We start from the raw sequence: 13820 nt of genomic DNA, 5'->3' as shown, positions 1-13820 counted from the left end.
GTAGTCACTTGTCACAGCTCCCCCAACAGACATGTTTTACATCTCACATGACAGTTTTGGATGTACAGTAATAATGTAATCACTGATCGAAAGATGGACGTTGATGGGATGGGACGTTGATTAACTGTTGTAAATGGAATAATGATTTGGGATGATGGATTAACACACAAAGTTAAATTAAAAACAAACACTTAATACATTTGGTTTGGTAGTCATTTTGTACCGTAAATAAATTGATAACCTCATTCTAAAAATGTATTTTAAGTTATTACTTTCATCGCTTTCCACGTTGGAAAACAAATGAAGAAATTCTTTGTACCATACAGTAGATGCTGCTGAAATAGCATCATTTAGCTCCGTGGTTCTAACTGTGTGTGTGTGCGCGTGCGCCACAGGTGCCCACGCTGGGATCCCAGGAGGGCGCGTTCGAGAACGTGCGCATGAACTACAGCGGTGACCAGGGGCAGACCATCCGGCAGCTGATCAGCGCTCACGTGCTGCGCCGTGTGGCCATGTGTGTGCTCTCCTCGCCGCACGGCCGCCGACAGCACCTCGCCGTCAGCCACGAGAAGGGAAAGGTGAGCGCTGCGATGCTGTGTGTGTGTCCGTCCGTCCGTCCAAACACTCTTCCCTTTGGCATCTCTCTGTCTGTGTTTTTTGTTGTTATTGTTGTTTGTCTGTCCTTCTGGGAACGTGTGTGTGGGTTTTGTTGTGAGAAACCCGTCCTATCGTAGTCATCTCTGTTGGGGGCCACCTTGTTCCTGTATCGTTGTACTCCTTGCTGTTGAATCCTCTGACCCACCCCCCTGTCCTGCCATGTCCAGATCACCGTTCTGCAGCTGTCGGCGCTCCTGAAGCAGGCCGACTCCAGCAAGAGGAAGCTGACGCTGACGCGCCTGGCCTCCGCCCCCGTACCCTTTACCGTGCTCAGCCTCACCGGCAACCCCTGCAACGAGGACTACCTGGCCGTCTGCGGACTCAAGGTCACACACACACTGGACATTAATGCACACTGCCCTGTTGTAAACCATTAAGTGTACAATTAATGCTCGGTCTTCATCACTGGACATGTCGAATTCTGTAATAAGAAACTGTATACAACGCGCTCGACCCCTCAGAATAGATGACTAATTTTGATATTCTTCGAATTTAGAATTCTGACTCACAGGGTAGACGATAATATCAACACTATTGTACACCGGACACAGTTTTTAGGCTTTTTAAGGGTTTATTTCTTGTTTGATGCCAAATCGTGGAAGGAATTCCTCTCGTTTGTATCCCTCGAGTTCTACCAACTTTCAGATTTGTGGACAAAATGATATTACTAATTCTTATATAAATAAATGTTCGTCATTTCTCATGATGTTGACTCATATGCGCTCTGGTGCCCCCTGTAGGACTGCCATGTCCTGACGTTCAGCAGCACGGGCTCGGTGTCCGATCACCTGGTCCTGCACCCCCAGCTGGCCACCGGAAACTTCATCATCAAGGCCATCTGGCTGCCCGGCTCCCAGACCGAGCTGGCCATCATCACGGCCGATTTTGTCAAGGTAAGCACTTTAACCTGCTGTATAACTGGTCACTGGGGGGTCAGTTTGTACCAGTGCTTTGCTGTGAACGATTACTAAATGCTGCAGTTATGTCAACATAGAAATGAGTGTGCCGTCAACTTTATTACCTTGTTCATGCCCCAAAATATTGTGTGTGTGTGTGTGGGGGGCACTCCCAATCCCACCCCATTCCCTCCCTCCCTCCCTCATCTGATGAAAGACATAAAAAGAAAAAAAAATATTTAACACATTTTTTAACCCCATAAGCAGCATAGATTTTAAGAAACATATTTAAGTTTCTAACACACAATGGTCTGGCCATTAAATAGCCTTACTTGCGGAAATGGCCTTAAATTAAACAAACAAACAAACATAAGCACCAGTTCATCTGTATCTGCATTTGTTGTGTTGTGCCTCAGATTTATGACCTTTCCGTGGACGCCCTGAGCCCCATGTACTACTTCCTGCTGCCGAGCTCAAAGATCCGCGACGCCACCTTCCTGTTCAACGAGGAGGGCAAGAACATCATCGTCATCATGTCATCTGCTGGCTACATGTACACACAGGTGATGGACGAGTCCAGCAGCGCCCAGCACGGCCCCTTCTACGTCACCAACGTGCTGGAGATCAACCACGAGGACCTCAAGGTACCACAATAACAACAATAATAATGCTAATGCTAATAATAATAATAATAATAATAATAATAATATATTTTTATTTAAAAACAAACCAAATCTCTGCCATAGATAAGCTAAATCGTTTCACAAATTATCTGTCTTTGTAAAAGGTTGATCATGAAAAGAGATGACTAATTGTATTAAATCAGATGAAAACCAAGTATAACACAGTGTGAGATTTGTGCATTAATTCAGGTGAGGAATTTTGCGTTGAGAACAAGTAATGTAACCACTTTAATAATATCAACTTGATCTAAACTTAAAGTCTGCTTCAGGTCGAGATTGTTAGGCCATTCAAATAAAAAGAAACCCCAGACTCCAGTAAGGTTTTTGTGTGAACTTGTGTGTTGCAGGACAGTAATGGGCAGGTGGCGGGCGGCGGTGTGTCCGTGTACTACTCCCACGTGCTCCAGATGCTCTTCTTCAGCTACAGCCAGGGCAAGTCTTTCGCAGCCACGGTCAACCGCAGCAACATGGACATGCAGAGACTCTTCACCATCAATGTGAAAGGGTAAGCAGCCGACCACGACCCACGGTCTTCCAGTCTGCCTTATTAAGGGTCACGAAGGGAGACCCAAGCTCTGCCACAGTATTGGCTTTTGTGGTGAAAACATGAGCAGTATTTTGCCACAATTAAGACTCCTCCTTGAGATAACTGCCTACTGTGTAAACCAGATAGACTGCTATGCTACTGCTTAGAATGCTATTAACTAACTTCAGAGAAACAGTGGAGTTATTTGTATGGGTACAGGAACTCTACCTTGCGACTGCTTCCTTCCTCTCTGTCCAATGGGTAGTAAATGATGTTGTTGTTCTGTCTTATCCCTGTAGGTCTAACGGGGGCAGTAAGACGTCCCCCGCGCTGTGCCAGTGGTCAGAGGTGATGAACCACCCCGGGCTGGTGTGCTGCGTGCAACAGACCACGGGCATCCCCCTGGTCATCATGGTGAAGCCGGACACCTTCCTCATCCAGGAGATCAAAACGCTGCCAGCCAAGGCCAAGGTTTGTCCCTCAACCTTCCATGGGTTTAGTTGAACATGGAGGATGTACAGTGGCAAGAAAAAGTACATGTTGGGTTACCATGTGAACCCATGCTAAAGTTGACTAAAAAGAGGATTAAAAAAATCATCTTTTGGAAATCCAACCTTTTAAGGACACCAATTTTCTTTGTGAATGAATAATGTATCGTAAATAAATAAATGTTCTTCCTTAAAATACAGGGGGCATATTATACACACCTGTTAAATTCCCATAGAGGCAGGCAGATTTTTATTTTTAAAGGCCAGTTATTTCATGGATCCAGGATACTATGCAGCCTTTGGAATTAAAATAGCCCCACATAATCACATACCCTTCACCATACCTAGAGATTGGCATGGTTTTATTTCAGTTTGCATTGAGATCTTATGGAAAGTACCCCATGCCAATTAGTGTCCTTAAAGGTTGGATTTTTCTGTATTTTTTTTTTAAATTAAGGCAATAAGATCAATTTCCAAAAGATAGTTAGTCAACTTTAGCATGGGTTCACATACTTGTTCTTGCCACTATATGTGTCCTTCACTCACTTTTCTTCTGTTTGATGTGTTAAAAGTGCTCAGTGTTTCTCTGCCTTGCAAGAACGCTGTAATAAACACTTTCTTTTTCCCTCTCTCTCTCCCTCTCTCCCTCTCCCTCTCCCCTCCTTCCCTCCTGCATCAGATCCAGGACATGGTGGCGATCCGGCACACGGCGAGTAACGAGCAGCAGCGCACCACCATGATCCTGCTGTGCGAGGACGGCAGCCTGCGCATCTACATGGCCAACGTGGAGAACACGTCCTATTGGCTGCAGCCCTCGCTCCAGCCCAGCAGCGTCATCAGCATCATGAAGCCCGTCCGCAAGCGCAAGGCCGCCGCCGCCAGTGGGTTCCCCCGCACGACACACAACACCATTTAGCAACGTAGCTGTGTGCGAGAAGAGAATGAAGGTAGATCCCGAGGCACTCTGCTGATAAAAAGTCCTTTGTTGAGCGGACACTGACGCACCGATTGACTGGGTGGTGCCTCATAGTCCACTCAATAAAGGACTTATTTTATCAGCAGAGTGCCTCGGGATCTACCTTCATTCTCTTTAATCATATCTGCCCACTTCCCTTGAAGAGCACCTGAAACATTTTATTACCATTTAGCACCAAACAACAGCTGTTTTCGTGTGTGTGTGTGTGTGTGTGTGCGCGTGCGTGCGTGCGTGTTTGTGTTCGTTCGTTCTGTACTGCTGGTTAATCCAGAATAAATCCAAGACATTTTTTACTGTTTACCTTCAATTTGCCAGTCCTTCAAAATGACTCTGGGGAGAATCATTTTTGTTGGCTTTGCATGTGCACTTAATTGAGCAGATGTGGCTTTTGAGTTTTTTTGTTTCCTGAATCTTATTTCTTTCTGCTGTACCAGCCACAAGGACATCAAGCCAGATGACCTTCCCAGTGGATTTCTTTGAGCACAACCAGCAGCTGACAGAGGTTGAGTACGGTGGGAACGACCTGCTGCAGGTCTACAACGGACAGCAGATCAAACACCGCCTCAACTCCACGGGGATGTACGTGGCCAACACCAAGGTACATGTTTCACTTCAGTACATTTTAAACTGTAGTCACCCACATCATGTGAAAGTAATTGTGGTGAATAATTACTTAATATTAACTTAGACTGGCAAACTTCAGGAACACTCAGGAATCAGGTTTATTCTGTTACAAGCAGAGAGGGTAAAAAATGGTCTATGATCAACCTCTCCCTCTCTTCCTCAGTTCTGCATCTTGTTCTTCTTCTTCTAACAAACAATGCAAGTTAGTCACTTATGTATGGGTTAAACAAAGGCAGAATTGGCGGCAAAACAATCCCACATGGTTGGTTCTCCAGATGGCATCAGACACCTACTCACACCTACTTCACACCTATCTGAATAGCATGAGGAGAGATATCTTGTATATCAGAAATATCACTTATAGAATGTTCCAAACATTCTCACAATCAAATCATTACAATCCTTGTACTGAGACTATTACAATGATACCAAACATTAATATATTTACATTTCATGACACATGGATACATTATAGCAAGGTAACATCCTTTGTCTTGTGGATCTGATGGCCCTTGGAACCAGTACATTAGCATTTCATTGGGGGAGGGGAGGGTGTCTTTGTTTAATGCCAAGAGGGGCCACATGGCTAACTAAAAGTAGTTTTGAAACCCTAAAATAATTGCTATCACATGCATCCATGAGCATGTGCCGAATGTCTTTTCTATTGTTATGGGTAGTTTTATTTTAGCACTACATGCAAAGTCCTTTACAGCAAGTCCCTCCACGCGGTGGTCATATTGTAACTTTTTTGGCCACTTATCGGGCATCTATTTCGGCAGAAATGCGCATGCGTAAGGCTCCCTTGCTCCAGCACACATCACAACAAATGATTGGCACGATGTGTTCACAACACACCATATGATTGGCACAATGTATTCACATATCGACTTTTTTGCCGAGGAAGGGGCGGGATATGTGTAGACAACTGCCATATTGGCGTTACAAACTAATCCCATGCATTTCTATGGAGGATTTTTTAAGTGCTGTGTCTCATTAAAAAGTCTCTGCTACAAGTGGCTGCTGGTATAGTGCAGTTATAAGTGAAGTGTTCAATGCAAGATTTTAATGGATTTCCATGAATCAGCTTTTTATCCTAATGCTTGACCTCTGACCTCTGTTCTGGTCCCCCAGCCTGGCGGCTTCACGGTGGAGATTGTGAACAACAACAGCTCCATGGTGATGACGGGCATGCGGGTGCAGGTGGGCACGCAGGCCATCGAGCGCGCGCCGTCCTACGTGGAGGTGTTTGGGCGCAGCATGCAGCTGAACCTGACGCGCTCGCGCTGGTTCGACTTCCCCTTCACGCGCGAGGAGGCCCTGCAGGCTGACAAGAAGCTCGCCGTCTTCAGTAAGAGCCCACCGCCTCTGAAGGGTTTGCCTTCGATGGCTTTTAGTCCACCCCCCTCTCTAGCTCTCTCTGTGTTGCTGTCCATTTTGTTCAACATTGGTATGTTATGGAATTTGGCAGATGCTTTTGTCCAAAGTGACTTACAGGAATATTAACATTACAATAGTTAAAAATACACTAAAAAGTCTGCTTTAGGCAAATTAGTAATAATAATAATAATATCAATTCAATATGAAATGATCAATAATGAATATAAACAGAAACCACAAATATATAAACCATAAGCATAAATATACAGACCGTATAAGTGAATCCGGCGGAACTACTGGAAGTAAGCGGGCGCCATTACTGAGCTGTTTACATTGCTGTTGCTGGGTAGCATTGGGCCAGTGCCTCCTATTGGATGGATTCATTACTGAGCTGTTGCTGGGTAGCATTGGGCCAGTGCCTCCTATTGGATATTGGATGGATTCATTACTGAGCTGTTGCTGGGTAGCATTGGGCCAGTGCCTCCTACTGGATTCGGGTGCGTTATCACGGAGGTTTGTTTACATACCAGTAACAGCTCAGTAATGGCGTCGCCACAAGATGGCAGCCTCCACAGAACGCTCATCGGATTCGTGTATATGTATTGTGTGCATTTTCTAGTATGTTTTGTGTGCATTTCCTGACACTGACACTCTGTCTGAAACCCCCTCTGTCCTGTCTTCCATATGTTCTTCCATCCCTCGCTCTCTTTTTTCTTTCTATCCACCTTTTTCTAATGGCTCCCTCTTTCTATGCTATGGCCCTCTCCCTCTCTCCTCCTCTCGTTCTCCTCTCCCTTCTATCATCCTCTCCGCTCTTCCTAGTCGGAGCCTCAGTGGACCCTGCTGGCGTCACGATGCTGGACTCTCTGAAGATCTACGGCAAGACCAAGGAGCAGTTTGGCTGGCCGGACGAGCCTCCGGAGGACTTCCCCTCGGCCTCCGTCAACAACGTGTGCAGCCCCAACCTCAACCCCGGCAACGGCGCCAGCGACAGCGACATCACCGTCCCCGCCTCCACCAGTGGAACTGTGCTGGAGAGGTATGAACAACCACATGCACCCTGCCGTGTGTGTGCGTTTGTCCCTGTGTGTGTGTGTCTGTGTGTGTGTGTGTCTATGTCTATGTCTGTGTCAAATCGATCTGTTCTCAGAAGAGATCCAGAGTATGACGTGACGTACATAGCTGTGGGTTACTTTTTTTACATGCAAAGCACGCTTAAATGTTAAAATGCATTTGAGTCTGTTGTACACACACACACATGTATTTGTTGTGTATACACAGAGTTCACAGATGCTATTGAGAGACCCTGCAATATTTACCCATGTACCCCTATTCTCCAGTGTCTTTGTGATCAATGGAACTGAATCTTATGTTAGTGTATAGAGGCGAGGTGTGTGTGTGTGTGTGTGTGTGTGTGTGTGTGTGTGTGGCCCTGGTGAGAAGGTGAGGGGCTGTGTTCTTATCCGTCCTAGATGTGTGTGTGTGTGTGTTTGTGTGCATGGCTGCTGTCATTAATGGCCTGTTATTGCATGCTTAACAACTTCCTCTGTTGACATTCTTTTAAGAAAAATAATCATTTTTTTACATGTTTCTTTCTTGTGATCCTCACACATTTTTCTTTTTCTTTGCTCCCAAAACAAAAAATCGGTAAAAAAGTTGTGAAACTGAGTCCTTATCAACCTTGGACCGGTTAGTAATCGCCCTTTCTCTGCTTGTTTGCATGGTGTTTGCGTGTGTATGCGTGTGTTTGTGTTTGTGTGGGCTGTGTGTGAGTGTGTGTGTTTGTGTGTGTACACTTGAAGACACAAAGTAAGATTGAAGATTGAAGCCATCGTAAATTACGGGCTTGTGTTTTGAAGTGATTGAAGTTTACAATGGAAGCTTTGCTGAGAATTGTAGATCTGAACGGTTTGAGTACTGCTCTCACAAAGCACTCATGCTATTGCATACCTTCAACAATGTGACTACTTGTATTTGTATTTTTTTTTTTTTTTTGCTGCTACTGCTGCTGTTTGTACTAGTTTTAGTTTACTTCTCATAGAGAATGCATGAGTTCTTCTCGTCCTTTTGGTCACTGCTGTGTTGTGTGTCCTCAGACTGGTGGTCAGTTCTCTGGAGGCGTTGGAAAGCTGCTTTGCGGTGGAATCCTCCACTGAGAAGGTGAGGACTTTTTGACCTGTTGACCCACGCGTTAACACGGCTCTTAGCACTCAGACAGCATGTTAGGGACTCCATTTTGAAGTGAATAAAAAAAATTAAAAAAAACAATAACAAAAAGAAACCGAAAGCTGACAAAAAGTATCAAAAGGCTTACTAGAGAAATCCTTTATACGCCTGTCTGCAGTAGGAACGTGGACTTAGCGTGTCTGTCTGCTCTTACAGGAGAAGAACAAGACGGCCGCTCTGGAGCTGGCTACGCTGCTGCTGTCCATGCCCACCCCTGCAGGCGTGCAGCAGCAGACCAAAGGGCTCCTGGCCAGTCTGCACACCAGCCGCGTCGCCTACCACAACCACAAGGTACAGTACAGGCCGCCCACCCGCCCACATCAACAAGCCCTCATTCTGTCTGCTCTGTTCAGCATTTTGCACAATACAAACTGCTGGGAAATCCTGACTGTGTGTGTGTGTCTGTCTGTGTCTGTGTGTGTGTCTTGTGTGTCTGTCTGTGTGTGTCTTGTGTGTCTGCCTGTGTGTGTGTGTGTGTGTGTGTGTGTGTGTGTGTGTGTGTCTTTCTGGCTGTGTGTGTGATTTACCTGACTGGCCTGCAGGACCAGTCCCTGCTGAGCAACGCAGTGCAGTGTCTGAGCAGCTGCAGTAAGGACATGAAGGAGCTGGACCCCGACGTGTTCCAGAGGCTGGTCATCACCGCCCGCTCCATTGCCATCATGAGGCCCAACAACCTGGTGCACTTCACCGAGACCAAACTCCCACATGCCGAGTCAGGTACCGCCTCTCACCGGAACTGCTTCACCTCCTGAGTCATACGTTTGCCAAATGAATTGAAAGTCAAATACCCCGTTTGGATAGATAAGGGGGAAGGGATGTCTTGAGTCCAATAGATGTGTTTTTCAGATGCTGCTGTATTGTAGTATTAATGTCAAATGTCTGCCACAGAGATGACCGAAGATGGCCAGAAGCAAGCTGACGGCGAGGGCTGCAACTTCATCATGCAGCTGGTGAATAACTTCTGGAAGCTCCACGCTCTCAAACCAAAGAATGCTTTCCTGGCTCCGGCCTGTTTGCCAGGTACGCAGTCCCCCCCCACCACCTCAGTTTCTCAACTAGCTCAAGTCATTGGGTCATTAGTCTTAAAGAGAAACTTTGGGATTCTTCAACCTGGGACCGGTCTATAGATTTTTACTCCAGACACAATCTAACCAAATTGATCAAGCACTGAATCAGAAGGCTACACCCATGCAGGCTTGATAGGCCAGCCCAGATTGGAGAATCTCAGACATACACTTTAATTCATTTCTGAGTAGTGGTGGTAAATGGTATGAATTTAAATGATTGTATTGAATGGGTCTTCTCAGGGCTTACCCACATCGAGGCCACAGTGAATGCTCTTGTGGACATCATCCATGGCTACTGCACCTGCGAACTGGACTACATCAACGTGGCCTCCAAAATCTACATGCAAATGCTGCTGTGTCCAGTAAGTTTTGCAAACCTATTGATGACTGAGCTAATTGGTCTACACGTTTTACTCTTCATCTTCCACTTTTTACTTTGCCCAATTGGTCTTTACCAACATTTTGGGGGAGCGTTAGAGCAGCCAGGCAGCTACTGTGCTACACTCGGTGGGCATGATTTTAAAGATGCCCCCAAAGTGTAGCACTGTAGCTGCCTGGCTGCCGGAGTTCTCCTTTAAGACCAAAAAAAGCAGAATCCAACTCAGCAACCTAGTTCTGGTTCTGATTTTTGTGTGTGTGCTGGTCTTGGCCTCTCGTTGTCATTTTACAGGTCTTGGCTCATCAGTGAATGACCACAAAGCCTCTGTCTGTTTTAATCCCAACAGGACACGTCTGTGAGCTTCGCCTGCAAGCAGGCCCTCATCCGCGTCCTGCGGCCCAGGAACAAGCGCCGCCACGTGACCCTGCCCTCTCCACCGCGCTCCAACACACCCATGGGTACGTACCGCTGCCCCAGTCTCGACCAGTCCGAAGCTTGCAGTGGTCAGTTAGTAGAGCAATGGGCAACAAACTGTGCTTTTAGCTGTAGTTTTTACTGAGAATTGGAAGGGTTGTGCCTAGGGCTGGGCGATATGGCTGAAAACTGTATCACGATATAAGTATTTCATATCAGTCGATATCGATAATTATTGATTTTTTTTTTTTTTTAAATCTATTTCAGATAAGGACCAGAAGAAAAAAAGTTCAAATTAAACAGTTTTATTTTAAACTTAACCTTCCTCTGATTTTAATTACCTCAGTTATCAATCAAAGCAAACAGGGAAAAGAAATAGCAACATAATCATGAAAAACATTCAAATAAATAAATGTGCACATAAGTCTGAATGAAAAGCAGCACTGGTTGAAGCCTGGAAATATTGTAAACAAATTAGCTTAATTTGCTAGTTTATCATAGTCTGGTTAGACTGTTCAGTTTCCCCATGTGTGTTTAAGTTTCAAATGAATACTTTTTCTCCTTGGGACAGGCCCGTTTGAGTCTTGGAAAATACTTTTCCATTTGCATCGGGATTGAGATTATTAGAACTTAGAGAGAGAGAGATTGCTTTTAATTATCGAATGTTCTATCGAACATATTTTTTTTTTATTGATATCGATTACATGTCTATTGCGATACATATCGCTATCGTTTTATCGCCCAGCCCTAGTTGTGCCTTTTGGATGGCATCCTTCCGCTTGTAGTTTGTAAAGTTGGCTAAACCACCAGCTGAAGGGGCTTGGGGCCTTTTTGTTTGTCCGTCTCCTAATTACTGATTCTCTCGCCCAGGTGACAAAGATGATGATGACGACGACGACGCCGATGACAAAATGCAACCGTCGGGCATGACCACAGGAGAGAGCGGCCGCCAGGAGAGCCAAGAGCAAAGCGAGGTGGATCACGGCGATTTTGAGATGGTGGTGAGCTTCGCCCCAAAGGGAGCTTTCACTCCTCTGGACTCTCTCAGCTGCTTGACATTACATCAATTCCGATTCTATTGCTATTTTTTGTACTACTTTTTCTGTTACATATTGGCACCTTTGGAATTGTTTACTCTGGCAATTGTTACTCTACTGACTTGTTAGTGGTGTAGTTGTGCGTTGTGTAGGTAGAGTAATTTCCTGTTACATATAAGTTGTGCAGCTCAGTGAAGTTCTTGTACTCTTATCACTTCTGTTTGCCGGGTTTGTAGCAGATGGGTGTTTTATATTCCTCTCTCTTGCGCCCCCTATGGGTGTTATATATAGGGGTATATATATATATATTCCTCTCTTGCGTGCCCCCTAGTGTTTTTTATATTCCTCTCTTGCGCCCCCTATGGGTGTTATATATTCCTCTCTTGCGCCCCCTACGGGTGTTATATATTTCGCTCTCTTGCGCCCCCTGCAGTCTGAGTCCATGGTCCTGGAGACGGCGGAGAGCGTGAACAACGGGAACCCGTCGCCCCTGGAGGCGCTGCTGGCCGGGGCCGAAGGCTTCCCCCCGATGCTGGACATCCCTCCGGACGCCGACGACGAGACCATGGTGGAGCTGGCCATCGCTCTCAGCCTTCAGCAGGACCAGCAAGGTCAGCAAGGTCCTCACAGCTCCCCACCCTCTAATCACCTTCTCATGTTAATGCTCCTAGAAGCAGAGATGAGGTTTAACAGAGCTGATCACCTTCTCATGTTAATGCTCCTGTGTTTGCTGTGCAGGCAGCAGCAGCAGTGCTCTGGGTCTCCAGAGTCTGGGTCTGTCTGGCCAGGCCCCCAGCTCCTCGTCACTGGACGCAGGAACCCTCTCAGACACGACTGCATCAGGTAACCTCCAGCCCCATTCTCTCCAGTCATCTCTCCTAACACCAGCACTCCCATCCTTGGTTACATATATGCACAGTAGGCATTAACAAATGCTAAAATACCAAGACCATGATGTATATGTGTAGCTATACAGTTGTTGTATGTAGTGTCATAATTGTTGACACAGTCAAACTTATAGATAACGTGACACTTTCATAGTCTTCTACTTTGTTGTATCTTAGTTGTACCATTTTTTATAAACTTTTAAATGAAATGTTTTTTTGTGTCTGTGTTAACCATAACCATACATTGGCACCTTTTAGTTAAGTTTATGTCTTTTGGTAAAGTTTTGCATGCTTGCTATTGCTGTTTTTTGTCAAGCATTTGTTGTCATGTGTTGTTGTTGTTGTTGTTGTTGTTTTGGTGACTGCTGTCTCCCTCTTTAGAGCGAGCCCTTAGCAAAGCCTGCTGTGTTCTTCCCCTGTAACAGCTCTGGTTCTGCTTTCAGCCCCGGCCTCGGACGACGAGGGGAGCACAGCGGCCACGGACGGCTCCACGCTGCGCACCTCTCCCGCCGAGCACGGGGGCAGCGTGGGCTCCGAGAGCGGCGGCAGCGCCATCGACTCCGTGGCCGGAGAGCACAACGGTAAAAAACAAAAACAAAGTCATGGACTTTTTTTTTTTTTTTGTTGTTGTTGTTGGTTGGTCAGGTCTGCCCACCCTCCGAGTTCTAGATTCTCTATGGACTCAAAAGGGTTTTTTGAGTGTTTGCTCTAGAGACCTTATAACGTTGTGTTAATGCTGAGATTCACCTCAAGGTAATTAGGTGAACCAGTTGGAATGATGGGGTTTGTTACCAAAAATAGGGCACACTCTGTTCAGACAATCGTAAAGACAGACGGTACCTGTCATTTCATGAGCCTTGTCAGTGGACTAAGTGTGCGTGTGGTGTGTGTGCGTGTGGTGTGTGTGCGTGTGGTGTGTGTGTGTGTGTGTGTGTGTGTGTGTGTGTGTGTGTGTGGCGTGTGTGTGTGTATGCGTGTGGTGTGTGCGCGTCTTCCCCCTCCAGTGTCCGGCCGCAGCAGTGCGTACGGGGACGCCACGGGGGAGGGCCACCCGGCGGGCCCCGGCAGCGTGAGCTCCAGCACGGGGGCCATCAGCACCACCACGGCCCAGCAGGAGGGGGACGGCTCGGAGGGGGAGGGCGAGACCGAGGGGGACATCCACACCAGCAACAGGTCAGCTCTCTCACACCCACTCAATCTGGGTTCACTAGTGGGTGGGTTTTTAAAAAGATGTCGACTACTTCTTACATTTTGAAAATCATCCCTGCAGCTTATTCTGCAATTTTGTGATGTGATGTGATGTGATGTGGAGCCTGTATCAGGCAGTAAGTCCGTGTGTTGTTGGTCTCTGCAGACTGCACATGGTGCGTCTGATGCTGCTGGAACGTCTGCTGCAACACCTGTCCCAGCTGCACAGCGTGGGGCGGCGTGCGCGCCATCCCTTACATGCAGGTGATCCTCATGCTGACCGCAGACCTGGACGGAGAGGACGAGAAGGACAAGGGGGCGCTGGACGACCTGCTGTCGCAGCTCATCGCCGAGCTCGGCATGCACAAGAAGGTCCGCCACACACACGCGCACAG

General features: G+C 46.6%; 1 protein-coding gene across 1 annotated transcript in view; it reads left to right on the top strand.

Moving 5' to 3' along the window:
• The window catches only part of ubr4 (ubiquitin protein ligase E3 component n-recognin 4), a 62809-nt gene that overhangs the window by 22122 nt on the left and 26867 nt on the right, over nt 1-13820 (top strand). Inside the window, 23 exon segments of the mRNA XM_042097405.1 lie at nt 396-578; nt 825-983; nt 1398-1550; nt 1970-2197; nt 2584-2741; nt 3062-3233; nt 3930-4131; nt 4661-4824; nt 5982-6198; nt 7050-7266; nt 8324-8387; nt 8610-8744; nt 8996-9170; nt 9342-9473; nt 9761-9882; nt 10246-10357; nt 11184-11314; nt 11784-11961; nt 12089-12193; nt 12681-12818; nt 13242-13410; nt 13592-13658; nt 13660-13797. Coding sequence (XP_041953339.1) covers nt 396-578; nt 825-983; nt 1398-1550; nt 1970-2197; nt 2584-2741; nt 3062-3233; nt 3930-4131; nt 4661-4824; nt 5982-6198; nt 7050-7266; nt 8324-8387; nt 8610-8744; nt 8996-9170; nt 9342-9473; nt 9761-9882; nt 10246-10357; nt 11184-11314; nt 11784-11961; nt 12089-12193; nt 12681-12818; nt 13242-13410; nt 13592-13658; nt 13660-13797 — 3519 coding nt within the window.

The sequence above is a fragment of the Alosa sapidissima genome, chromosome 7 (genome assembly GCF_018492685.1).
Source record: "Alosa sapidissima isolate fAloSap1 chromosome 7, fAloSap1.pri, whole genome shotgun sequence".
NCBI classification, from domain to species: domain Eukaryota; kingdom Metazoa; phylum Chordata; class Actinopteri; order Clupeiformes; family Clupeidae; genus Alosa; species Alosa sapidissima.
Note: the sequence above shows the minus strand (reverse complement) of the source record. Positions and strands in the feature narration are given on the sequence as shown.